The 26,960-nt window shown below is 34.9% G+C and overlaps 1 protein-coding gene across 1 annotated transcript in view; it reads left to right on the top strand.

Moving 5' to 3' along the window:
- The window catches only part of CDH12 (cadherin 12), a 235,661-nt gene that overhangs the window by 52,113 nt on the left and 156,588 nt on the right, over positions 1–26,960 (top strand). Inside the window, 2 exon segments of the mRNA XM_032181376.1 lie at positions 17,913–18,153; positions 18,155–18,328. Of these exon segments, the coding sequence (XP_032037267.1) occupies positions 18,097–18,153; positions 18,155–18,328 (231 nt within the window). The 5' untranslated portion in view covers positions 17,913–18,096.

Raw genomic sequence — 26,960 nt, 5'->3', positions numbered from 1 at the left:
CCTTACCCCATAAGGCTTTATTGCAGTACACTTTTTTTTTTTTTTTTTTCCTCATCTCTCTTTAAAAATCCCTTTGGAAACAAATCTTGCTCTATACAAGTTCCTGATAACAACTTAAAGTACCTCTAAAAAGCTGATAGTCCTGAAAGGGGAATAATCCCCTTTGAAAATTTAAAGGTTTTATAAGGTATTTTAAGTTTGAAAAACAACTTTTATTTGGAAAATTAAGAAGTGGAAGAGTGTTTTTAAAATAGTTCCTAATCTCATTTCTGAAATTATTTTTCATTAATTTTATGTGGTTTGTCTTGGTTTAACAAAAAAAAAAAAAAAAAAAAAAAAAAAAACTATTTCTGGTAGGAAACATTTCATATAAATTGTCAGTCTTACTTACTTCTCAACAACAACAAAACAAAAAATAAATGTTTGATATTTCAGATATAGCAAGTCAAAAAGAGAGAGTTTTCCACCTTATGATGCTTCTTAATTTGATAATCCTAATTTTACATAAAATGCAGTTCCAATATTTTGCCTCTTTTCTTTGCTTCTATTATCTACAAACTAAAAGGAAATAATTTCTTTTGTTAGACTACGGAGAAGAAAGATAGGTTATGTAGTTCCATATATGCATTATAAAGCTTGGATTAATTGCTCATTCTTAGAAGTTAAATGACCATTTTCTCCATTGTTGCTGCATGTTTGTTTTTGTTTGTTTGTTTGTTTGTTTGTTTGTTTTCTGGTCTACCTGTGTCTAGTTAGAGTAATATATAAGCTTTAAATAATGCCAATTGTTTAGAAAAAAATAATAGTTTCCAGGAAAATATAATAAACATTACCAACACTAGGGTTCGGTATAATTTTGTTTATAGCTATGACTTTTTTCAGTTACCTGGGTTCTTCTGGGATATATAGAAATTCAACTTGAGTTTTCAGAATGAAAATTAATTCCAGGGAGAATCGAATCTTTAGATTTAGTTGATAAGATGAAGAAAAGTCTAATGTATGTGGAAGAGATACGAATTATGTGTCCTGAAGCAGAAGACTGCTGCATTTGATGCTGTTATGCATAATATAATGCCAGGTTGTCAAACTATTACAGTATTTAATGTAAGAAGAGTGATAAGTAGCTCTTGGGATTTGTGACTAGAGGGAGCTGTGCATGGTTCCCCAGGCTGACTTATAGATTTACTTTTTGAAAATGGTCTTTGATCATGCTGCTTGAAATATCTCTAAGTTGTTTTCATTCGCATCACTAAGTTCAGGTCTGGTTGTATTACAATATTTTCTACCCTCCAAAAAAAAGTTGAGAATAACCAGCTGAACCTAAGCCATTTTTCCAGCAGTTACAACTGATATGTGAAGTATAAATTAATCAGATACATTATTGTGGATCATAAGGTCTTTGTAGTATGAATAAAATAAATATTCTTGCTAATTTCATTTTCATCTTTAATACTTTCAGTCTCCTCGTCTAACCATTTTGTGGGTTGACCCTGGTAGGCAGCTAAGCACCACACAGCCACTCACTCATTCCTCTGCAGCAAGAGAGAGGACAGAATCGGAAGGGGAAAAGTGAGAAAATTCATGGGCTGAGATAAAGGAAGTAACCTTCCTTTACTGGTGAAGCAAAGAGATTTAAAGTTGTCTGGCCTTCTTAGTTGTTCTGCACTTTTTGAGTACTGTGTAAGTGTTCAGTAAGCAGAGACTACATATTTTTCTTCCACTGATACCTTCCTTTGGAGGAAGGAGTGCAAAATCTGTATTAGCATCAACTGCATTTAAAATGTATCCAATCTTAAATCTTCATCATATTGCTCCCCTTGTGCCACCCTCATGTGCTACCCTCTATAACCTTAAGAAGATTTTGGGCCACCTTAGGATTAATTTATTTTTCTCCAAGCCCAAATTAAGTCTATAGTTCCATTTTTGACAAGGGAAAATTTAGAAATGAAACATGGAACAGGGAAGTGCTACAGGCAGTGCTTTTACATTTCAGAATAAATGATAGTGGCACAGAGTCTAAATAATAGAAAGTGAGTGTGAGTTTTATATGGGGGTATTATACTTTGGGGGACAATGCTTTATATTTGATTGTTTTTTTCAGTGGAATAAAAATCTTCATTATCTTGTTTCCATATCTAAGCACTAGACCACTGCTGTTTCTAGAGCATGGAAGATACTCCAAGTGAGTACTTCATTTTTATTTTTTTCTTCACTGTAGAATAGCAACTCTATTGTTAAGAGTCTTTTTTGAAGTGAATCTGGTACAGGAAGGGAAACCTGTTCAGGGAAGTAAACCTGAAGAAACTGTATGTCTAGTCCTGTTCTTCAGAAATGGTTAATCTTGATATAAATTTGGAATAGAAAAGGATTTTTACACTGTATTGCATAGGTTCATTTATGTTAGACTTAACAGTCGATATTTTTCATGTTCTTTCTGCCAATGCACCACTCTTAGACACGCCTCTAAGGAACACACTTTAATTTTTCTTATAAGGCATACATACAAATACATGTATATGTATACACACACACACAATGAAATGACAAAAAATAAATGAAAATCTACTGTCCTGAGATTTTTGGCCTACAGACCAAAGCAAATAAGTTGTAACAAAAGCTTTGTCCCACTTAATAGACATATGGTATCATATGAACGACTGAGAATTATTTGATTTTTGAAATAAGTTGAAGAAAATTAGAGACCTGAGGGTTTTGCTTTGATTTCCTATGAGTATAAAAAAAAATAAAATCTGAAAGAGCTTGATAGGAGACTTTGTAATAATTGGCTTTGGCATTGCTTTGAGAAAAATAACCTTTACTTTGTGGGATGGAGTGCTTAATCTTTGAAGAATAAAACTGAGAGGTTAAACTTGCTACCTCCCTTAAGCTGAAAGGGACATCAACTCTAAAAGAATAGAGAAAGAAAGAAAATAAATAAATAAATAAAAACAACTTGGTTTTGTAGTTTTGTTGTGAATACTTTAAAAGACTCTGCAGTGTTCTTCAAAATCAGATTGGCCACTGTTTGTTCTCTCTACTTTTAATGTCACTTCAGACAGCAAGGATCTGAACTTAAAGCATTGCTGAATATGCTGTAATTTTTTTTCAGTACTTGCACAAGTAAACAACCCTAAATTTTAACATGGTCCAGCCTCCTATTCATACTGATAATGAAAGGATGTGCGTGCCCTGTGCTAATATGCATCTAAAAACTTGTCCTGATTTTCCAAAGTCTTTTGCATACACAACTTCTGACTAAAAGCATCTTTGAGAAGCAGAACTGTTTAATTCAGGTGTCTACCTATAAACCTAATATACTGCAATAGCTATTGCATTTTAATGAGGAAGAAAGGTTCTTTCCTTCTCTTCGCCCTTCTTGAAAAACAAGTCCTAAAACTTGCTGCAAAAGATAAGAGACATAGATAGGGAAGGCAATTAGCAAGCCAACAATAAAGGGATGAGTTGATCAGTGTGTTGACAAGCTGGAACTCTGGCACAGTATTTTATTATTAAGTTCAGTAACTTGAGCCAGCTAGACAACTGGGATGCTGCACAGCTGCTGACACTCATCTGTGTATTTATGGGGCAATTAGCAATTCCCTGCACCTTTCTCTGCAGGTTCACTTACTTAATTGTGACATGGTTATTTCTCACTAATAGTAAAATATGAAAGTCTCTGTAATTTGCCTGAAAGCTCTTGCTTGCATAACTGTTATTAAGTTGTTTCTGAACAAGGGGCTAGTAAGTAGGTCTTTTTCATTGATTAGCTGAGAGCCATTTTAACTACCTTATTAAGAAATAATCACAATAATTCTTTCTGCTCTGATTGTCTGCTGCTCACAGGAGCTATTGTCCAACCAGACTGCCAACTATTGCCCCAGATGCTAACTAGTTAAATATTTAATTATCATTAGTGATGCCTGAATACCATGACGATGGATAACATGGGTAACAAAGAGAAGCAAAGCCTCTCTTATTGAGCTGGGAAGGGCCTTCAGAAGGTTATAATCCTTTCTGTGTTTGGGGGTATGTATCCAAGAAGATGAATTTCTTATTCAGTGCTAACAGAAAACCTAAATCTTGGAACTTTGCTTTTTGTTGTGGTTTAACCCAACAGGCCGCTAAGCACCACATAGCTGTTTGCTCCCTCCCACCACCCCCAAAGGGGGATGGGAGAGAGAATCAGGAATAGGAAGAAAAAAAAAAAAAAAAAAAGAAAAAAAAAAGTGAAAGCCCATGGTTTGAGATAAAGACAGTTTAATTAGGACAGACAGTGAAGGGAAAATACTACTACTAATGATGATGATAAAAAGATATACAAAGAAAGTGATGCACACTTGCTTACCACCTGCTGACTGATGGCCCCCCGGCCAATTCCCCACAGTTTTATTTTTCAGCATGGTGCCACATGGTGTGGGACATCCCTCGGGCCAGCTGTTCTGGCTGTGTCCCCTCACAGCTCCTGGCAGGGCAGCACAAGAAGCTGTAAGCACTGCTCTGCAGCAACTATAACATTATTGTGTTATTTACATCATTCTCATCCTAAATGCCAAACACAGCACCTTACCAGCTACTAGGATGAAAATTAACTCTATCCCAGCTGAAACAAGGATATTTTTTTCTCTTTGTTTCCTTTTGAGAAAATAGATTTCTTTTCTTGGCTGTCCATCATTAGGTAAACATATATAGCAGAGACATCATAACAGCTAGTTTATAAATAAACATTTGAGATTTTGGCTATTGTTTCATTCTGAAGTGGAAAGAAGGACTTTCCAAATGCTTGGCAAAACAGAGGGGAAAAATACAGGAATAGACGTCTTCCCTAGTATTATCAGAGGATGGTTATAGCTCCATAATGTGTGACTTAATGCCACTGCTCAAGAAGGATTCTGGTTTTCATATGGTAGGTGAGAAGTGTGTTTGCCAGGCTCTTGTCTGGTCTCTCTTGCTTTGGTCCTTACCAGAAATTACTTTCTGCCCATGTGTCTTAATAAAGCTAGTAAATATCATATTACATCTGATAGTTGAGTAGATGCAAGTTGTGAATCAATGAAAAATTCTCATTGATCATGTAAGTTTGTTGCACTGTGTTTTGTTTGCAAAACCAAAGGAATAGTAAAACCAATAATGGTCGATGTAGTCTCAAAAGTGCAATTTTATTCAGTTTCTGAGTTGCAAAATTTGGCTTTTAATGCTCTTTAATGTCACAAACCATACAAAAATGTGTATATGCATCAAAAGGGGTAAAAACAAAGAATTGGTTTAGTTCTTTTTGAAATGGAAAGTAAGGCTCTTCCTGGGGATAAAACCCTCCCAGGAATTTCAAAAGCTCTAACATCACAGAAATTTTGAGCTAAAGTGAGGCAAAGTAATAAAAGCAGTTCAGCTGAAATTTCTCTAAGTGATAAGCTTTTACTGTCTTTCATATCATCAATTGCTTTTAACACCTTACTAACACCCTAACCACTAAGTAAGGCAAATACTCAATTTTATGGTAAATTAATTGTTCACTTTGTGTTTCTGAATAATCTGTCAAAAATGTAATGAGAAACAATTTTATGACCTCTGTTAGAGAAAGGTAGGAAGCTGAGTAACTTTTTAAAGAATGTTAGAGATATAAATGAATTAATTTACATATACGTTTTGGAAAGCTGTCTGTGCAAACTGAACTTTCTTTACTTCCAGATAAAGATATGTCATCCATATAAAATATGTCATTATTTTATATGGATGAAATAAATATCCAGATAAAATATGTCATCAACCATCTTTTGATTATTACATTTTTGACAAAATAAATATGATCCCAAAGCACTACAATTTACAGCAGAAAATTATTTTTTCATACAATTATTATAGGTGTGAAAAGTGAGCTAATTTTTATGTTCACTAGATTAAAAAAAAATATTTTCCAAGTAACGTTTATTTGGTATATTTAATATTAATTAAAGTGCCTGACTTTTTATTGTCATTGATCTGTATCTGTTTAGAGATACAGATCAATGATACAGATAGAGATATTTTACCCTTCAAAGCATTCTAAGAAGTTTATTAGGCAGTTGTTCAGAAAAATCAAACAACTTGCATTTAGAAGTTCACAGTGTACACCTATATTTTGGTCTCCCATGTCAACAAATGCAATTGTTATTAATAATAAATGTAGCCTAGTGTATTTATAAAAAAGAAATTAGGAAAATAATTGAAAAGTGAACTATAACCATTTCTAGAATTCCCTCTGACTTGGAGGAAGAGAATGGAAAGGTTCCATGGAGAGATGGGGTTTGACAAATGAGAGTTTGTTTTGGCTCATGTGCTACCTTCATGTGAAGAACCAGTCCAGTTCTGGGCTCTCCTTTGCAAGATCCAGACTTATTGGAGTGAATCTAGTGCAGGGCCACAGTGTTATATAAGAAACTGGATTGTCTTTCATATGAGGCAAGGCTGAGAGAACTGGAACTGTTCTGGCTGGAGAAGAGAAGGTTCAGGGGATCTCATCAGTGAGTATAAATACCTAATGGGAGGGAGAAGGTCCAGGGTCTTCTCACTGGTGCCCAGTAATGAGACAAAAAGAAAATGAGAACAAATTAGAGCACATGGAATCCCATTTCAACACAAGAAGATGCTTTTTCCCTGTGCAAGGGTCAAACACTAGAACAGGTTGCTCAGAGAGGTGGTGGAGTCTCCATCTGTGGAGGAATTGAAAACATGGTCCTGGGTAACCTGTCATAGTTGACCTTTTTTTTTTTTTTTTTTTTTTTTTAGCAAGAGAGCTGGACTAGATGGTACTTGCCAATCTCAATCATTCTGTTTCTGTGATTCTGTGGAGAACCACACAGTGGATTACACTTGACCACACCCCAGAATATATGTAGAGAAAAGTATGTGTTTATTTCCACCAAAGTAATAGCTCCCTCTGTGCTTGTTTAGTGCAGAGTGTTAGCCCTCCTCCTGGCTTACTCTTTTGCACAGTACTCCATTACTACCTGTAGGAACGCATGTGAGTCTTCTAGTAAGACCCATGAGCCTTTCACTTATTTTAGGAAAGAATTTGACTTAGGTAACTCCAAACTAAAGGTGTCAATCCTTCTACCTTTGGGCCTGAAGGTATATTTTTTTAGTACAATAGAAGGACTGTGCCCTTAGCGATTACAGTATATCTGATTGATTGACTGCAATCTATAATACTGCAGGTATGACATTATCCTCTCTTCATAATGCTGTTCTTTCTGAGTTCAGCTGAGGTGCAATTTCATCAGGGACTATTTCAACACTTTGTTTCACCGAGCTTAACCTTAAAAAGGCATTATTGATTTCCTATCTAAACCACAATTTTACAAACTGCAATAACTAGACAAATGTATGCTAATTATAAAAATAAAAGAAATATATGCAATAAACAAGCTGCTTATTACATGTATCGAACTAAGTTATATAAATCACAAGAAACCTGTCCACTCTACACTTGCATTTTTACTGTGGCATGGAGGGATCTCAGACAAAAGTAAGTGGAAAACTTTACTTAAATTGCAAGCACAAAAGAAAAACAAAACTGCCTTTTATTAAAACTGAGGATATTGGCTGTGATAGTTTTTGAAAATATGTGCTTTATTTTAATTAATGCTGCTGTATCTGACTATTAAAACAATGCAAAGTAGTATCTTAATGGAAAAGCATAATATGATGATATAATTTCTAATCTAAGTTAAATCAGTGCTAACTGAAAATGTCCTATGACTCTTTATGGACATTTTTCTTTCTGGAAAAAGTATTCTGAAATATTTCAAATATTTTTGAAATTTTGTATTTCACATTTTAAGTTGCCTGTTCCTTGTACTTTTTTGTAATGCTGGGAGATTGGGCACGAACAACAAAACAAAGGAAAAGGAATACTTACCCTTAATTGAATAACTTAAACATATATTTGCATGACTGAAATTATGGAAATATATTAACACAACCTAATAGAGGTTCACTTGTCTGCTATATGGGGAAATAAAAGGGTCAGTGAGAGAAAGCTCCAATAATTTCAATTTCTAACTGTGAGTACTATACAGGTGGCAAAACCTGTCTTTCTTCTAATAAATTGTTTTCTTCTCCTTTTAATTTAAAATTTAGAAGGGCAGGAAAGAAACTGAAAGGAAAAACATTTTCATAGGTAAAAATCACATTTATTTCTGTGGTCAAGGAATAGATTAAGGCTGTTGTAGTAATCTGCATGACCACATCTGTTGTCTACATTGGACCATAATTGCTGAAATTCACAGCAAGTATGTGTTATGAAATTACTCAATTCATTAGTCTGGTGTTTGGGAACTGAACAGTCACACATGAGAGACATGAAAATTTATAATGATGAAAGTCAGGCAAGAATACTGTTATCTTCCTTGAGACTGTAAAATGTCTTGTGGTTGGGAACACTTCCACGTAGACTGGAGGGTGGAAGGTTTTGCAAGAGTGAAAGGTTTCTTGAGGAGAAATTAGCTCTGATACTTATCAAAGACAGCTCTGATAAGTAAGCTTTAATGAAACACATCTGTTTCTGAACATCAAAAAACATTTGAGGATTACTTTGGCTGAGGTTAATTGTAGATGACTGAGCTCTCTACTTAGAGTTTTTGTCAGTCTAACCATAACCTGCTTTGGTAGTTGTGATGACCTGTTTATCACATATCTGATCCTTGTATTCCTATGCTGCAATGGGAACATATTAACAAAGAAACAAAGAAACCTGTCAGTTTTAAAGAACAGAAAGAAAAAAAAAAAAAAAGCAAAAAAAAAAAAAAAAAAAAACCCTAAAATAACTCTTGCTCATGTTTTATAACTCATGAAGGATTTTTTTTTTCTTTTTTTCGTAGTTCATCAGTCACCAGAAAAGAGTCATAGGCTCATTACAACTGCATCTCCTAACATAACATGTATAGGTCAACAAGTCAAAAACAGTTGTGAAAAGAGATACATTACTAGGTATAAGAGCTATATATTATTAAACATGCTATTGAGCATTGGTATATGCCGAGTGTAAGATAGGTAATTCCAGAATATTGAGAGACCTGAGCTGAACATTCACATGGTTAAGATAGGTGATGTCTGATAGGTTCAGACATCAGATAGGTTCTGTTGGTCCTATTGTCTCTGGGTCTACCTGTTAATATTCACAAGATTAACAGCTTGAAACCTGTTGGGCAAACCTACTGTCTGTTATTTTTCCCTGAGAAGGCTGACATCCTCTGAAATTATGAAAGTCAGTACTGATAGAGCAAACCGATTAACTCTTCAGAAGACCAAAAATGTAAGATTGTGGTTGAAAATACATGAACAAGCTAAGCTATAGATTTCCATAGTATATTATGGAAAGCCATATTAAAAATTAAATTCTTACTAATATTGTTATAGGATACAGAGACATTTAAATTTATTTTATCCTAGTTGCAATAATTGGCATTTTAAGACCCTTATTTTCAACTGTAAGTGTCTGCGGTTATGCACCAAGTTTATATTAATATTATATGGAGTAACTTTGTTATTATAAATTATAATAATATATTATTATGTAATAATTATGCCATTGTATACACAACGCACAAAGTTGAAATAACAAATGCCTGCAAGAACTCTTACTTTAAAATATTTATCAACAAACAGGTTATGTAATTTAGTATATACATGTAATCCCATAACATAAGATCTATAATGGGTAGTATCAAATCTATTATAATCAGAGTCTGACCAATAATAGAAAGTATTTTAATAATGGAATCTAACCGAAAGTATGTTTGCAGTTTCAAGTAATTGCTGGAATTCTTGACTTTTTTTTTTTTTTTTTTTTTTTTTTTTTTTTCCCCCAAAAAAAAGAAAGACCCTAGGGAATAAGAAAACTGCACATTACAGAGCACATAAAAATGTGCTCACTTTAATTTCAGTCTCCCATATTACTTACAAAATTATAAATACATCTGAGTTGCCTGAGATATATAAAATATTTCCTTAATTATATTGTCTATGCATTGAAAGGCTTTGTTTTGTTTGCCTTTCTCTCATTTCCCACATCTCATGTATTCATTCAAAAACAAAACAGAGAAGGGCAGCAGAATGAAGGATGGTTTCCTTATTGTCCATGCTTTAGCACTGACATTGACAGATTTCTACCAGAAATGAAAATGTTTGTAATTTATCAAAAATAAAGATTCTAGATCATTGGTAAACTAAGTGTAGATTCACCATAGTACTTTTCTGAGACAAGACCAATATACATGTAGCATGATACAAGACAAAGCAAAAATAAAATAGATGATGTTAGTTCATCATCTGATCATCATCTTAGAGGAAAGGAAATTTTGTCCTATTCTGAGGCATTTTGTTTCATAATTTTTACTGATGATTGAACAATTTTTACTGATGACTTCACAATTGCATTATATATTTACTGGGTAATACTGGCCTAGGTTTTAATCTCACTGAAAGGAGCATTCATGTTTAACCTGTAGTGAAAATTTCATTTTACCTGAGTGGATATTCAAGGGTTCAATGAACCATGGAGTCTTGTGCATCGGCTGATGTATTTTCATTTTTATAATGAAAGTTTCATTTTTTTTTTCTTTTTTTTTTTTTTTTTTTGACATTCCTGTCTCTGATATTCTTATGCATGGCTATGAGTTGGACATGGTGTCATCCATGGTGACATTCCCACAGAGGATGATGGCTCAGTGCCTTACATTTAAGTCATAAATGATATGCTGTAAGTATTGCTAGTGATGACAAAAGTGACATGTTAAGTATAACTGTTTGTATACGGAACTAGTTTATTGTTTCCTATTCGCAAAGAACATTCTTATATATTTTTTTCATCTTTTAATTTTTCTATAACTCTCAACATAACACAGTTACATTTTTTTTGGAAGTATGTTTTATTTATTTTTGATATGGTACCAATTAATCTTAAGTTAATCACTTTCTTTGTATGCTAGCAAGCCCATTGTTAAAGCATGCATGTGCATCTATAATACTTTATTAGTGTAGTCCTCAGAAATGCCAGACATAATTAGACTCCTCTCCACTCTTAGGCACTTCATAAATATGTCTGTTGGATACCCATACAGTATATCACACAATTTTTGTACTGTAATATGTCTTTGTGTGTCTGCCTTCCTATGAATGTGCTACAACAACAGTCACACTCAAAGACCAGGTACCTTACCTCACTTTGGCTTTATGCCAGTAAGAAATTCAGCAGAGTATTCCATATTCGTGTTAGTATTACTCCTGATGTCTATAGGAAAAACTGACATTAGAATTGAACTGTTAACTCAGTATAGAAGATGCAACTATGCAAATAACAATTGAACAGAGGTTGGTTTTGGCAGTCATATCCAAAAACCAGAGCCTTAACAAAATCCATCTTTTTCTTGCCAAGTGGAATATTTAGTAACTTTAGTAACTTCATATCAAACAAAATGTTGGGCCTTATTATTAGGATTTGGGGGTCTTTCTAATTAAATTTTAAAAAAGAAGAGCTAAAGTCACCTTATTGCAGGAGGAAGACCAGCATCTGCTTGTTCTCCTACAGTACATGACAGCTATCTCCCAGAATTACCAAGATCTGTGAGATACATGTATGTACCCATATTTCTCATATTTTATGATAGTGCTCTCATCACTAAGCTCCGAAGTATTCAGGGTTGGTAATTTTATTGGTTCTCGGTTCCTCCTGTTCATCATCAACTTCATATAAACTGAAATTCAGACTGAGATTCAGGTATTCAGCTTTATGAGTACTCAAAATATATAGCTGGAAATCCATTCTAGCTTTCTTTGACTTACTGTGTCCCATCCAAGGGGAGATACAAGAGTAACTATTTTGTGTTATGGACCATGTTAAGACTCCAGAAAGTCAGATGCTTTCTTAGCATCTGGGATCTAGTGAGATGAAGTATGCTTTTTTTTTTTTTTTTTTTTTTTTTTTTTTTTTTTTTTTTTTACCTTGTGAGAGTCGCCTGGCATGGATTCCAGATGACACACTTGCCAAATGGGTTTTGTGGCCACAGAGGTGGGACTTGCGCAATCATCCTGTTGAAACTTTTCCAATTTGGAGGACAGATAGAATGAAAATTACTCTCCTTAGCAGTTCAAGGTTTCTAGTCTGTTAATCTGTTCGCTTGTAATCTCCTTCCTAACCCCCATTTTGATGTTTTGAAGTAGTTCCTACTTACGCGAAAAAAAAAAAAAAAAAAAAAAAAAAAAAAAAAGGCGTAAAAAAGGAAGAATTACAGTTATTTCCAAGGTGTCTAGATAGATTTTGAAGGGCAAGAAGGTCAAATTCACAAATACATATAGACATCTAGAGTCAAATCAAATGGGAATTGTTTAACTAAGTACCTTTGAGATTATCCGTGGAACTAATTTTCCTAAGGTCAGTGAAAGAAAATCTATCAAGGTGAGAGATGAACAGGATTTTCCATATCCTGTTACCATTCATTTAGCCACAGGATATATCATTTCAGATGCTTTTGCAGTTAATTTTAATAGATACTGACGGTATAGATAACAGTATAGATATTTTCTTTTCCTGTTGTTGCATTTTCTTATTTCAAGATATGGCAGAGAAGTGAAGTTAGATGGTCAGCTGTTACAGCATATCCACTTTTATAGATCTTAGTTGGCTTTTCATCTGGCACGGATCAACCATTTTACAGTACTGCCATTTTTTTTTCAAACCTCTTTATGGGTAGGAAGATGGTTGTTCTACATTAGCTGTTGTTTCACATAAGCAAAAGCATTCTCTAGGCTGATGGATTTATGATTAAGGTGGCTGCAGAAATGTTCCCACCATCAGTGCATAATGGATACTTTGTCAGTAAGCAATTTGCCTCCATTCACAGAGGTGCAATTATCGTCTTTGCTGGACTGAGGACAGTTTTGAGTGCTTCACGGAGCTTTAGTGTTTCTAGCTTGTCTGCATACGACAGTAGCTAATCCACTGTCTGATCCAAGAAGATACCTCATATAGATCAAAGATCATTTATAATTTCCTTTCAGAGACTTCTCTAAATCAAGCCTTGTGTGTATAGTAGTGACTGTAGAGGATATATGGCTGTCCTCTCTAGAAGGGATAACCTTTACTGAGCTTGGTGAGGTGACTTGTGTTGGGTGTGCTGTGACTCTCTTTGATTGAAGATTATTGCAGTAACAATGGCATACATCAGTTTTGCTATTCCTATAGTGTTCCTTTGCTCAGGCTGTTTAGATTAATGGCCGTACAATCCAGGTCAGTATCAAAATTCTTGCAGGAGCACCATTTGTACTGTATTTTGTTATTCTCAATAAATGCTCTTGGTAATGATATTTAATTCATCATTTGCATTTCATGAGCTCCTTAGCCTTGCAGGTTTGGGGACAGAGTAAATAGGATCAAGATTACTTAGGTACCATGTTTTAACAGATTGTCCATGTTTGTTATTGCATCACTTCACTTTTTCAAACTGTGAAAGTGAAAAAAAAATGAAATCTCAGTGTATAAAATCATGTGTGTAGGTAAATTCATTTGGGGGATTTTGCCTTTGTAACTCTGTTTCTGAATTAAGTTAGTCACACACTGGTACTTAAATGCATATAACATAATCTACAGAAATGACTAGCAAAGGCTAATCTTGAAAAAAGCGAGATGCAGGAAAAAAATCTGGCATTCTGTACTTCCATATTGAATGGAAAAGAGATGCATTGCAAATGCAAGTCTGTGCACAACTCTTACTAGATCTCCTCCTTTCTAAGCATCAGAGGAAATAATTCTTTAGGAAATTTAGGAGATGTAGTACCGTACCTTTCTTATTCTTATTGGAATATTGGAATATTGAATATTCGTACTGGATTTCTGTACAGTTACCTCCTAGTTCTCATAACAGTTTTCTAGGTAAATGTATAAAAGGGCTTTCTGATTTAAACATTTAATGAGTGTATGACAACGTAAAAGCACCAAAACAGGTTTAGGCATCATGGCTGGAAGACTAACAGCTAGCTTAAATAAAAATAAATAAATAAAAAATAAAAGAACAAAGCAAACCAGAAAACACAGACTAAAAGAAACACTAGTCTTAGCCTTTGAATCACTGCACAAATGCCAACTGTGTTATTAAATATATTCTGTCAAGCTGCTTCCACCAGGCTTCCTCCAAAGCCAGCAGTGAAGTGTTGGGGAAGGAGAGGAGGCAGGGAGAGACTGTCTGCCTCAGTCTGCTGCTGCTCAGGTGTTTGCAGTGGCAAACTGGCATGGTTTTCTTGAGTGAAGTGCTGGATTCTCTTGTAACTGCTGAGCTTTAAAAGTGAAAATTATTCGTGGTGAACTCTTTTGCAGATGATGAGGGTGTCTGTGCTGCAATCCTATACAGCAACACCTATTAGCCTCCCATTTTTTTCTTTGACCCTTATGTTCACCCATGTTTTGAAGCTGCCGGGAATGAGGTGAGTGCTGGCATTGCGCTTTGCTTGCTCTGCAGCATTCTCTCTTGAAGGCAGTCCAAGCAACCGACAGAGAAGGGGTTAAAGTGCCCTGTGTTTTGCGTGTTACTAACCTTCCAGCCAAGGGGGAATTGTTCTTTCACTGAAATCCTTCAATCTCTTTGCATTACTTTTGGTGCTGTATAACATTTTAAAAGCTCCCTGACTGACAGACATGGCCAGAGGCAGAGCTCTGCTGGGAGAACCGCAATGCACGTAGCCTCCTCAGCAAAGAGCTGTGGTACAGCAGTTAAATTGAATACAGCATGATTTCGGGCTTTGTGAAGCAGTGCAGACTACCCCAACACTTTTTTATGTTGTTTATTTCCATCTCCCATCCACGCCTGAGCAATTCAAAAGGATACTTTAAGTTCTTTTTATTTATTTATTTATTTATGTGTTGCGTAGTTACTCTGATTTTGCCACAAATACTAGGCATGTATCCTGCAGTTGTGGATCAAGAGAGATACAGGAGTTTGGATTTTTTTTTAACTGAATTATGGTTTGAAACACAATCTGAACCTGATGTTCTATGCTGTTGAGTGCACTGAAGAGAGAGAAGCACAAAAAAATAATGTGAATTGGTAAATAAGTATGATAATAGAAATAGATTCCAAATATTCATTTGGACACCCCACCCTCTAGTATGGTATGGTCCTGTCTTAAATGTTTATTGATGGAATAAAATTCGTTAGAATAGAAACAGTAACAACAAATGAGAATTTTGACATATGCATGTACCTGGAAATATTTTTTTGTAGATAAAAAAAAAATAATTGAAATGTCTTGAGCACAATTTAGAAAAAATGTGGTTTTTTTTTGGTGTTAGAAAAGGATCATGAGCAAATAAGAGTTCTCTCACTTTTTAATCCTTTCTGAAGGAATTCAAACACCCAAAATATAACCTTTGTCATTAGAACAGGGAATATTTTTTCTGTATTTAGAGTAGGGACTGCAGTTATTCTTTTAAGGTTTTATTTGTTAATTTTTCTTCAAAACTCATTATTTGGTGTTCCAATTATAAATCCTTTCTATTTAGATACTTTACCACGTAGCTAACAAATAAGAATTTAAACGTTATTTATTGCTATGGATAGTAATGGTATTATTTATAAGGAAAATATAAGCTATAGCAGTGCTTGAAAATGAGAAAATATATACGGTTAGGTACTTTACCATGTCTTCTGTTCTGAGGTCCATATCATGCCATTGATTTTTAAGCAGAACTCTTTATTGATTTGGGAGAAACTTCTACTTAAAAATCAATGGCACAATATGGCCCTAACCAAGTGGTGAATTCCATATTGATATAAATCGTATTTTTGTTATTATAATGCAAAATGCATCCATCTTAAATCCTAAAAGTAGAATTTCTTGTACCTGACAAACAGCAGACTATGGAGTAGGCTGGTATTTCATCCCTAGTTGCAGGTCTTAATGAGACAGGATTATTAAATCACAGAATCACAGAATCACAGAATTTCTAGGTTGGAAGAGACCTCAAGATCATCGAGTCCAACCTCTGACCTAACGCTAGCAGTCCCCACTAAACCATCGTTTTAAAAGTCTTCAGTACAATCGCTTTAAAGTCTTCAGTACACATTGGGATTAAAATTAGTAAAGAACAGTGGATTATAAAAATTTTATTTGTCAGAAAACAACTTCAATCCCCGCTTGTTCAAATGAGTACAACATACAGGCTGCCAGTCATCCACCTTTAATGAATAAGAGCCATGGAAGGGAAAGGATTCGTCAAACAGTTGTCCTGAGCATTATGAAAATGTGATAGTTCAGAATTAACACCTGCACTGGGGCCAGCATAGTCATGGATAGCTTCATAAAAGCCATTTTGTCTATTAAAGGAAGCATCAGTAGCTTGGAAAAGTGGGAAAAGTAAACACAATATTTGCTTTTCTTTTTTCTTTTTCTTTACTTTTTTTTTTTTCTTTTTCTTTACTCCCTGTTCTCTCAATACTTACTGAGGCCCACCTTAATAGAAATGTATAGATGTTTTGCTATTGTTTATTGTCTAGTTCTAAATTCTAGAATAGCTTCTTTTGTTTCAGCATGAACTCCATCGATTTATCAGTCTTCACAGTGACTTTATTATGGGCTGCATCACAGCATTGTTAGATGGTGTGAGTGCTCATTTTCACCATTTTTTTGTTGGTGCTGAACTTAGTGCAGAGTTGGAAATGACAGCTACAGGCACTTTTTATTGAAACTAATTTCACACTCCATAATATTTAAATATTTACATTCATCATATTTTAAATATTTACATCCTTTAGCACTGTCATTTTATTAATTGCAGACAATGAATCAGATTTTCATAAATACTAAAAGAAAGCACCTCTGTTATTTACACTGTGGCTAGAAAAACACAGCATTCTTTCTTATCTGCCTTTTGTGTTCAAATGTTCTGTGCTGGTATAAACAGAGCAATGGATAACATAACAATTCCTTCAGGGTTTTTTTTCCTTCTTTGCTGATAGCATTTGGCTGATACAAGGATCACCACTGTTTTAATTGTCAACCTTGATTGTGATAGTCCTGTCCTCAGGCCCTGTAGTTAGTTAGCACTGATTTATTTTTAATCTGTGTACCTGGCATTTGTCTGTATAAATGAGTATCACTGTCTTACTTTACTGGCTTCTGTGTTGCTTCATTTCTACACTGACTGCAGTTCTATCATTTTCTCCACAGATCAGGACTGTTGTTTTTTTTGTTTGTTTGTTTGTTTGTTTTGTTTTGTTTTGTTTTTTATGTATTTTACAGTAGTGCTGAAGAGCAACACAACTACTGTTTGATACAAGCTTGTCATGAGAAGAGAATGCCAGTCCTGGATGGTATATTGTGTGTTGGCGGCACTGTGGGATTTAGGCTGTATATGCACTCTTTCTCGTTTATTAATTCCCATGGAATCCATACAAATTTTGTCCTCCAGAGTCCAAGGTTCAGTATAAGCCTTGTCCATGTCCATCTGTAGTAACAGAAAGAGGATGCATACAAAGCACTTTTCTGGCAGAGACAAAAAGTGAAGTGTCCTGTCTCTTGGCAGATGGATGAAAGGGTGGGTCCTCTCCTTCCTGACATTTTATTTGTGAATCCAGAGTAAATACTTTTGACATCACTGATGGGCAATGGCTTTGTTGGTTAACAGGGTCATAAAGCAGAGGGTGTGGGCCTGCCCTAAACCAGAGACACAGATGATGGTAAGCAGGCCAAGAATGAGCTATTCCTATGTTAACAGCACTATATTCTAGAGCAGCTCAGTGCTACAATCAAAATGGTAATTGCTTTTAATACTGTGATTCCTAATCTTTTCTTTCTGTCTCTAGAAACTAACTAGGTGTGAGAATTTTGATGAATGTTTCAATGTAATTTTATGTAATTTGATGTTGCCATGTAAATCTCTTTTATAGGTCCCTTTAGATGGAATTTAATGCAGCAAAAACCTTGTCATCAGAAGGATTAATGCCTGCATTAGCATTTCCGCAATAAAATCAGAAGCTAAGTGGTGGAGGCCACAGGACACCTCAACCTGGATTCCTCTGCTCTGCATTAAGTGCTGGAGTTTTTATTACTTGCTGTAGGGAAGCATTGCCAATGCTTACAAGGAACTGTTTATCCCTGCTTCTCTGGGTCCTGTTTGATGGAGGTCTCCCTAACACCACTGCATCCAGAGCCGCAACAGACTTTAGAAGCAGAGTCAAGAGACAATGTTGTGCCAGTGCCAGGGAGGAGGTCATCAGTCCAGCGAGTCAAACGAGGCTGGGTGTGGAACCAGTTTTTTGTGCTGGAGGAGTACATGGGCTCTGAACCTCAGTATGTGGGAAAGGTAAGTTTTTACTCTTTCTTTAAAAAGTTCAAACAAGGACAAATAATGCAATGTGCTATAAATATGTACCCGTTTCTGATGGGGCAAATATTCAGCTGGTAGTAGTTCCCCCTGTCCATCCCCTTCACCATTCAGCCTCTTATATAGCTGCTATAGACTTGATTTTTATTTTTGGTGTTCAGGTTTAGAACATTTACTTCCTGCCTTTGTATGTCTGGTCTTATTCTTCCTTATCCTTGGTTTTGGCATAGAACAAAAAAATTGGGAAGTTCTGAGATAACTTTGTGGTGCACCACAAGTAACATTAACAGTCTACTATAACAGCATACTTGATTTTTAGCAATGAAAGTCAGACTGATATCAGGGATAAGGTTTAAACCCAGAAGTCTCTAGCCTAGAATGCACACAGTTTTTTTTTCTCGTCAGCATGTTTACTGCAAATCTGTTTTCAGACAACAGAGCTTTTGCTGTGCTGTCTTGTGACTCAGTATCCTTTGCTGCATTTCTTTCTGCTTGTTCTGATTATTTTCATATATTTCTAATGTGATATATTGCTTCATAATTCAAAGTCTTGCATTATAGCTTTTATACTTTGCACAGGCATGCAAGCTCACACATGCAGAGAATTTATGCAATTCACTCTCTCATTACGTGACCACTGTTTCTGTAATAGAGTATAAGTAATTTGATAGCCTGTTCTTTGAGGGGTGTCAGCGTGAATTTAGAAAATAGAGTTTTCAGGAAGGATGGCTGAAATAGTGAGCTGAAAAAATAGTAGCACAGCATATAATTGCATGCTATCTATAATTTTCAATATAAGTAAAGGCCCTTACTCAATGAAAATAAGATGAGTTTCTTAGGTCCCTAAATGCCATTTCCTTAGATATTGAGGTTCAGATTCACCTTCCAAAAAAACATGACGTGTCATGTTTTAGTTTTTACTTTAATACTTTGTATTTATTTTATTCTTTCTCTCTCTCTCTTTCTCGCTCTCTCTCTTATTTATTTATTTATTAGAATGTAAAGGCTGTGAATGGCTGGTTTGTTTGTTTGTTTGTTTTTAATATAAATAAAATTCACAAAAAGTTATTTTTCCTTCCTACCCTTCCACAAATTTGTTACAAGTAGAGCATGTATAAATAGAACAGCATAAGACTACATGTGGTTCACTAGGTGTTTGGACAAACCGGACAAAAGTGTACTTTAATATTACAGATATAAACATTAGTGTTAAACACTAAAATATATGAGCCAATAATATTTGCAAAACAGTATGCTTATATCACAAAGATAATATGATGAGTTTCATTTACAGGCTGAAGTCAGGGCAATCTCATAATGAAAAACTGCATCTTTATGATGTCCGGTTGCTACTAATTATCCTTTCTTTAACACATATCGTTGTTCTAGCCACTAGCTAAAGATGCAAACAAGGACTCTAATTGCGTTCAGTGTTGTAGCACAGGCAAAAGGATTGCTGAGCTTTTTATCTTCAAAGACAGAGATGCTATCGATGCACTGCTGTAATACATTAGTTTTTATGCCTTTATATAAGATAGTCTCAATAGTCATTTAGGGTCAGTTCTAAGCTGCCAAAATCATATTATTTATTCATAAAATTTACTATTACCAATACATTTGAATGTGAGCTCATAAGCAGCTTTAGAATTAGTGGATTTTTCTATTAAAAGTAACACTTATGACATCACAGATATAATTGGCATGTTTTCAACTCTTAAAACTTTGTGCACTGTATCAAGTTGCTGAAAAGATGCTTCTTAAACATGATGAAAAATAGAATTGTAGTGTAGTGTACATAATAGTGATGCTTCGTATGCCAGAAGTAAATGTTATGCTGTTACCTGATAAAATTCAGGAGGATCTTGGTGGTGAAACACAAAATACATTAAGATGTTTAATTTAATACATCAGCACGATTGTCAGAAAATCTGTTTTTATATGCAATCCATTCTGAATGGTTATTTTTTGAAATAATGTTTATTATCTGCCAAGCATCAATTTGATGTTTATTCTGGTATACTCTGTGTCTCAAAAAATAACTTGCATCTTCTTCACCTAAACTCTTTGAGTTAAAAAAGAAAAAAAAAAAATGAGACAACAGAGGTGTTACTATTTTCCTCTTCTTTTCCACAAAGCTCTCAAAGAGGCAGAACACTGAATGGGAAAAGTTATTTAGAGAAGTTGTGCTGTTAAATCCAGATAGTGAAAGTCATGCATAATACAAATATAAGCTGTTCTCAACCTACTGAAATACATTCAGCAGCAGTTAATCAATATCTTTATATCATACTTCATTTTTTTTAAAATCATGGGAAAAAAAAGATATGAAATGACATTGAGTTTTTGATTGCAGAAATAAATGTTTGATGTTTATTATAATTTAGCATTATTCCACAACCATATATTTTTCCAAAAGTAATTATTTTTGTAGTACTTTTTTGTTTTACTTTAAAGTAATATTAAGTATTTGGGATATTTCATATGTCCTGGAATTGATGTTTTTTTTTTTTTTTTTTTTTTTTTTTTTTTTTTTTTTTTTTATCTTCTTCTTCCAGCCATGATAGCTAGGCACAATATAGTGGCAGATGCATAGGTGTCCATATTACTTATTATGGAACTGCTGCACTAATATTGTCACAGTAATTTATAAATAGTAGTTTAATGTGTCTATTAAATGAGCTGACAATTTCACTAAACAGTTAGGGGTGACTAGTTAATTTTGGAAGGCACCTGGAAGAGCACAGATTTACAACAGTAATGCCAGCTGTTATCAGCCAACACACTCAATTCATCCAACACACTCAATTCATTTTATGTCTGTTTTTAGAAGACTATCTCAAGAAGTGTCATGTTGCAAATCAAAATATGATTTAGAAACTGATGGGGATTAGTCTAGCTCACTGCTAGAGATTTTGAAATAGTGCTTCATGTTGACACATTGAAAGCTAACAGTAAAAAAAAAAAAAAAAAAGTTTTAATATACTTTGCTATTTAACCTGAATATTAAATCAAAGGTCTGGAAATCCTATGCTTGCATAGTACAGAAGTGCCATAAAGATCCAACAGGTTGCCAAGCAAAAGAGAACCCCCCTTTACTGGAGATCCATCTAGCAGACCTTGTCTAAAACGGGAAATTGGAATATTGTGGTGCCAAGTGACCCATCCAAATTAAAGGGATGTTGGAAGTCTTGCTCTAAAATAAATCTACGTGTACTTTATGTTTTCTTGTACTGTGAAGCTCCAGAAGGCCACACAAAATAGAATGCGTGGAGTAAGATAAAAAAAAAGTTCTTGATTCTTTCCTTGTGATGATGCTTAGTCCTCCTCACTGAAGGGTGATAGTTAACATGAGAATATCTGATCCTCAAGCACAGCCCTGTCCCAGGACAGTTCTAAACCACTAATAAGGTAGCAGTTTTAATTGCCCTTATGCAAGGGTAACTTAAGGGGGTCTAACCGCACTGGAACATTATAAATCTCACTGAAATCTTTCTTCATTTTTCTGTGATATGCAGGGGCAGCATAATAAAATGAAGGTTCAATAGAACAAAATAGGTGAGAGCAGTATAGGTTCTTTGTTATCAAGATAATACCAACAAAACATCAATTTTATTCATTAAGCATGTAGCATGCTTGCATTTACATAAATAAGCATTGCCAGTGTGTTATCATATCTCATCCTTCTCACATGTTGCGTGCCTGCACAGTAGCTCTTGGCAAGGGCTTTTCCTGGCTGTCCTCAATGTTGCAGAGACAGGCATGTGGCAACTTGTACTGAGTACAGCCTGGGTGCACTGTGAAATCTTTTTCAAGATAATAGCCATTTTTTTTCTGTTTTCAAACGTGCAACAACTGAATATTCTCAGCTTGCCAAATATTATCTTGCTAATGAAAAACCTGTATGTTTTGCATCATTTTTTTCTTGTAAATCTTTGCTATGTTATACACGCTCATGTACAAACCGCTTCAGACTTTGTTGTGATCCCCACCACTTGGAAAAAGTTGTAGTTACAACTGCTTTATGGCTGTGTGGGGTGCATATAGCAGTATGGCAGTTTTTATCTGACTCAGTCCTGAGAAATGTTCATCATCTTCAGAGGTTACCCCATATATCAAGGCAGACACTGTGCTGATTGGGTGGAAGCAGAGCTCTATATCTGTGACCAGAAGAGAATGCTTTTCTGATGTATAATAATTTATCCTCTGCATCTGAAATATGAACACAGAGCTCATTTATGCATTTTATAGTGGACTGGTTTTAATTTAATAAAATTAATGTTGGCCATCTTCCATCAGGCATAAATCAACACCTCTTTCTGGATATGCACTCAAATTTTACAGTTATTTTCCCTCTCTGGTGTCTGGATGGTATGGCAGGCTGTGAAGGAAATTTTACACTGTTTGTGCAGAATCTGTTCTCAGACAAAGAGTACTGTGGCTATCATTTAGGTGTTATCCACAAGCACTGAGTTAACATGGAAGAAAAATAGAAATAAAGGAAAATAAATTCATGCACTGAATTTGAAAGCTACTGCACTTTGAAGTAGAAAAAAAGAAAAGACTAAATCTCAGTTGATGGTTGTATGCTAGTTAGTTTGATTTATGCATGTATGTATTTCTGCTAGATTCCTGTTAAGATGGTCATGATAATATTTAATTTAAAGCTGTCAACAGAGTTTTTCCTAGCTTATCAGATTCTATGCCCAGAAAAAACAGCAACAAGTAACAGAACTAGAGAGAGAGCTGTATATCATCTTCAATAGACGTTTGGTCGGTATCATCTTCAAGGAGGTGAGAGTTGTTGTTGCAGGATCTGCTACTAGTAACGTGTTAATTCCCTCCAGTTGCTAATTTCTGGATGATTATAATTTCAAAGATCTTTGGAATAGTAGTTATGGGAGCAGTTTTGTTCCCAACATCTTTAACCCACAGGAATTCGTTTACCCTCCCATGTCTGCAAACATCATGGGGAAATTCTTGTCCTTAGATGATTTGAGGTGATTTGACACACATGATTGGATTAGCTTGGCCTACTAAATGAACTGACTGAATTTATACCATGCACTTTTTCAAGTAAAAGCATTGTCACAATTTCTCACAGGTAATTAAAGAGATGGAGAAATATGAAATAGCAAGAAGGTGTAAGAGAAATCAGAACTGGGACCAGAGCTCTGGACTTTTCATCTCACTGATTCGAGCTGAGACCTTTGTCTCCCTTACTTATTGCTGCCTGGTGAAAAAAGTGGTGATTTTGAAAGCTTTGCAAACTGTATATTGCATAAAGTATGTGAGGCACAAAGCAGTTTTGACAGCTGCACATGAAACTGTGAGATGTAGAAGTAGAAATGCAAAGCTCCCATGAGCAAGTCAGACTATCATTTTATGTTTACTTTTGCAAGCTCATCTTTTTTATAAGGTATATAAAGAGTCAGTTTTACTGTCACGTGTTAGATATGAGCAACTTGCATACAGCAGAATGTTTCTTTATTGATCTAGTGACTTCACATATTGATTTACTTAGGCAGCTTATAGAGGGAAAATTAGGAGCAAAATACTGATAATGGCAACACCTTCTGCCTGTGGTTCTTGCATTCATGAAAATTATATGAGGCATTTGGAGATCAAACAGATGAAAACTATGTCCTCATTGATTGCATGAGAGAATGAGTGAATTTGGGTTGAAGAGAGATCAAAATAAAAAGGAATGTTCTACTTCTTGAGTTGTAACCCACATTTAGGAGTTCTAAAAGACTGTGATGATTGTTTGGAACTGCTAAGGAAGTCACAAATAGAAACACGTAAAACTGTAAAACCCAGCATACTGTATTGGCCTTGAATTTAGCGATCAGCATAGGAGACTGAAAGCCTGCAGAGATTTTCCGTCACCAGCTCTCAAAGACTTCTGAACACAACTGAGTGGATGGTGCCAGCATGTGTCTGAAGTTTATAGTGTCAACACAGATGGAGAAATACAAGTGAGGTTGTTAGAATTAAACTGCTAAGGAAAAGCCTTTTATCTATGGTAGCTCTTTTTTTTTGAGTGTTATTGTACAAATGGCTTCAACTGGACAGAAAGCTCATTGGAATCAGGAAATATATGAAAGGACAATTTTAGAAAAAAAAAAAAAAAGGATTTATAAGTATATTTGGAGGTCCTGGCACATAGACAATCCAAAATATAGTCTGCTCTTTCAAATTCATTTGGATTTAAGATTTGAAATTTGCTTAACCTAAATCTGGAGTTTGTCTAAGAACTGCTGACTCATGTGGCAGCCAGACAGTGTTTCCAATATGCAGCTCAGACACAGACAGACATGTTATATACATCAGTAACTCAAAACTTGAATTTATAACTAATGAAACATTATAATATCAATAGCAATTGAACTGAAGGAGAAACCGGCTGAGATCACAAGATCTCCTTTCTGGAAGAGCATCAGAATGCCAGTTAGGAAATTAAATAGAATTAGCCAGACAGCAAAATGTGGAAAAAATATTAAATACCTGTAGTCATTCCTGTATCTGTAGAACAATATGTAAACCAAAGTAATTAGGAGGTTCACAAATGGAATACAGTTTACGATCACTGCAAGATGTGAGGGGTTAAATGACAAGGGGATAGCATAATACTTTATTCAAACATATGACAAAAATGTAAATTCTTCATAGGAAAATTGAATTGAAGAAATACTAATGAAAGAAGTGCTAGATGATAGGGGTCTAGTTTGAAGGTCATGATTTCATAACAAGAGGTTCATTTTTCAAAGTGTAGACGTTTGCTTCTTTTGCTTGTTTTGTGAGGGGGTGCCGTTTTGGTGTAGAAACAATATTTTAAAAGAAAACATGAACAAGTTTCAGAAATATAAATTTATAAAATTTATTTTGTAATTCCACTCAAGATATAAAAATAGGTGTTAAAATGTGAAAGTGAATATTTCCATAATTAAAATTCTTTGCTTTAATACAATACACAGAATAATTAACAATTCATGAAAACACCATAAAAAATCACCACTGAAATTCAAAAATAATGTATGAGTATGAAATATATTTTATTAACACAATTCAAACCTAAATTCATTTTTTTCTAATAAAATGCTGAAACCAAAATATTTCCCAGCAAATATTTTCAATTAAATATTAACTAGGCGTTCTTTTAAAGAAAAAGAAAGAAATTTTTTCTAAAGAGGTGTCCAGCACCAGCCTACAGGAGAAGCAAATGAACAAGATTACATATTTTTCATCCACAAAAGTTAATATCAATATGTACAAGTTATAAATGGAAATTAAAATTACTGGGATTGACAGTCTTGTCAGGTGCTGCAGTCATGTCTAACACAGTTTGTGAGTCAGGGCCCCAAAATTATTTTCACAGCAGAAGTCCTAAGGTGCAAAATCTCCTGTGCTTCTGAAGTACCAAACTACAATTTGTAACTATCTGTTATAAAAATCAGTGGACTGGGAACAGGTCTTATGGCATGTACAATTTCCCTCTCCCTCACCCACCTGCATGTTGCAGAAGCTGTAAATAACCTGACTCTCTTCTCCCTCTACAGACAATACACCCCCTAAACCTTCTTGTTGTCTCCCTGAGCCTGACATCCACTCTGCTGCAAAATACACAATTGCTTTGTGCCTTACAGAGGGTCTGTTACATATCCAATTAAACTCTGAGTAGGAGCTCAACTTTTAGGTAACTGTGAACTCTGCAGCTTCTGTTCTGATTTTAAGTAATCCTTGTGTACCCAAAAGCTTGCTTACCTTTTCCATATACGTTGGCAGAAGTCTAACAAAAGGGACTACTTCCATAAATGATCCTTGTCTTTGTTCTACATTAATTTATAAGTTCAGATTACATTTCTTCCACCTCGAAAATCAACTGCAAATAACCAATATGAATGAAAAGTCAAAAAAGGTCTTAAAAAAAAAATAAAGGAACATGACGAGACAAAAACTGGAGAAAGACTAATATATAAAAATATTGTTTGTGTGTCCTAGTAGTAGAAAATATTTTTATAGGAACACCATTGCATAGGTCTCTCTCTAATACCCCTTGTTTCTGAACATATACTTATTCTAAATATAGAATATAAAGCACCAAATAACCCAATAATGTTCTAGAGTAATTTGCAAAATGGGTATTATGCTGTTTCTAGGGGTACAAGATTGTTGTGGTTTAATCCGGCTGTCAGCTAAGCACCACACAGCCATTCTACTCTCTCCAGGTAGGACCGGGCAGAGAGTTGGAAAAAAAAAAAAGGTAAAAAATAAAAGCTTGTGGGTTGAGATAAAGACAGTATATTAGGACATAATAATAATAATAATAATAATGATAATAATATGTACAAAACAAGTAATGCAGAATGCAATTGCTCACCATTCACTGATTGATTCCCACCCCCATCCTCAAACAGTCATCCCCCCCTCCACACTGGCCAGCTTCCCCATATTAATTGTTCAGCATGACATCAGATGGGTTGGAATGGGCCCTTTGGCTAGTTTGGGTCAGCTGTCCTGTGTCTGTCCCCTCCCAGCTCCTGATGCTGGGACATAAGCATATTAAAACATAATACTAAGTGAAGAAAATGTCTACCAGCATTGACACAGGATG

Source organism: Aythya fuligula, chromosome 2, assembly GCF_009819795.1.
Source record: "Aythya fuligula isolate bAytFul2 chromosome 2, bAytFul2.pri, whole genome shotgun sequence".
NCBI classification, from domain to species: domain Eukaryota; kingdom Metazoa; phylum Chordata; class Aves; order Anseriformes; family Anatidae; genus Aythya; species Aythya fuligula.
Note: the sequence above shows the minus strand (reverse complement) of the source record. Positions and strands in the feature narration are given on the sequence as shown.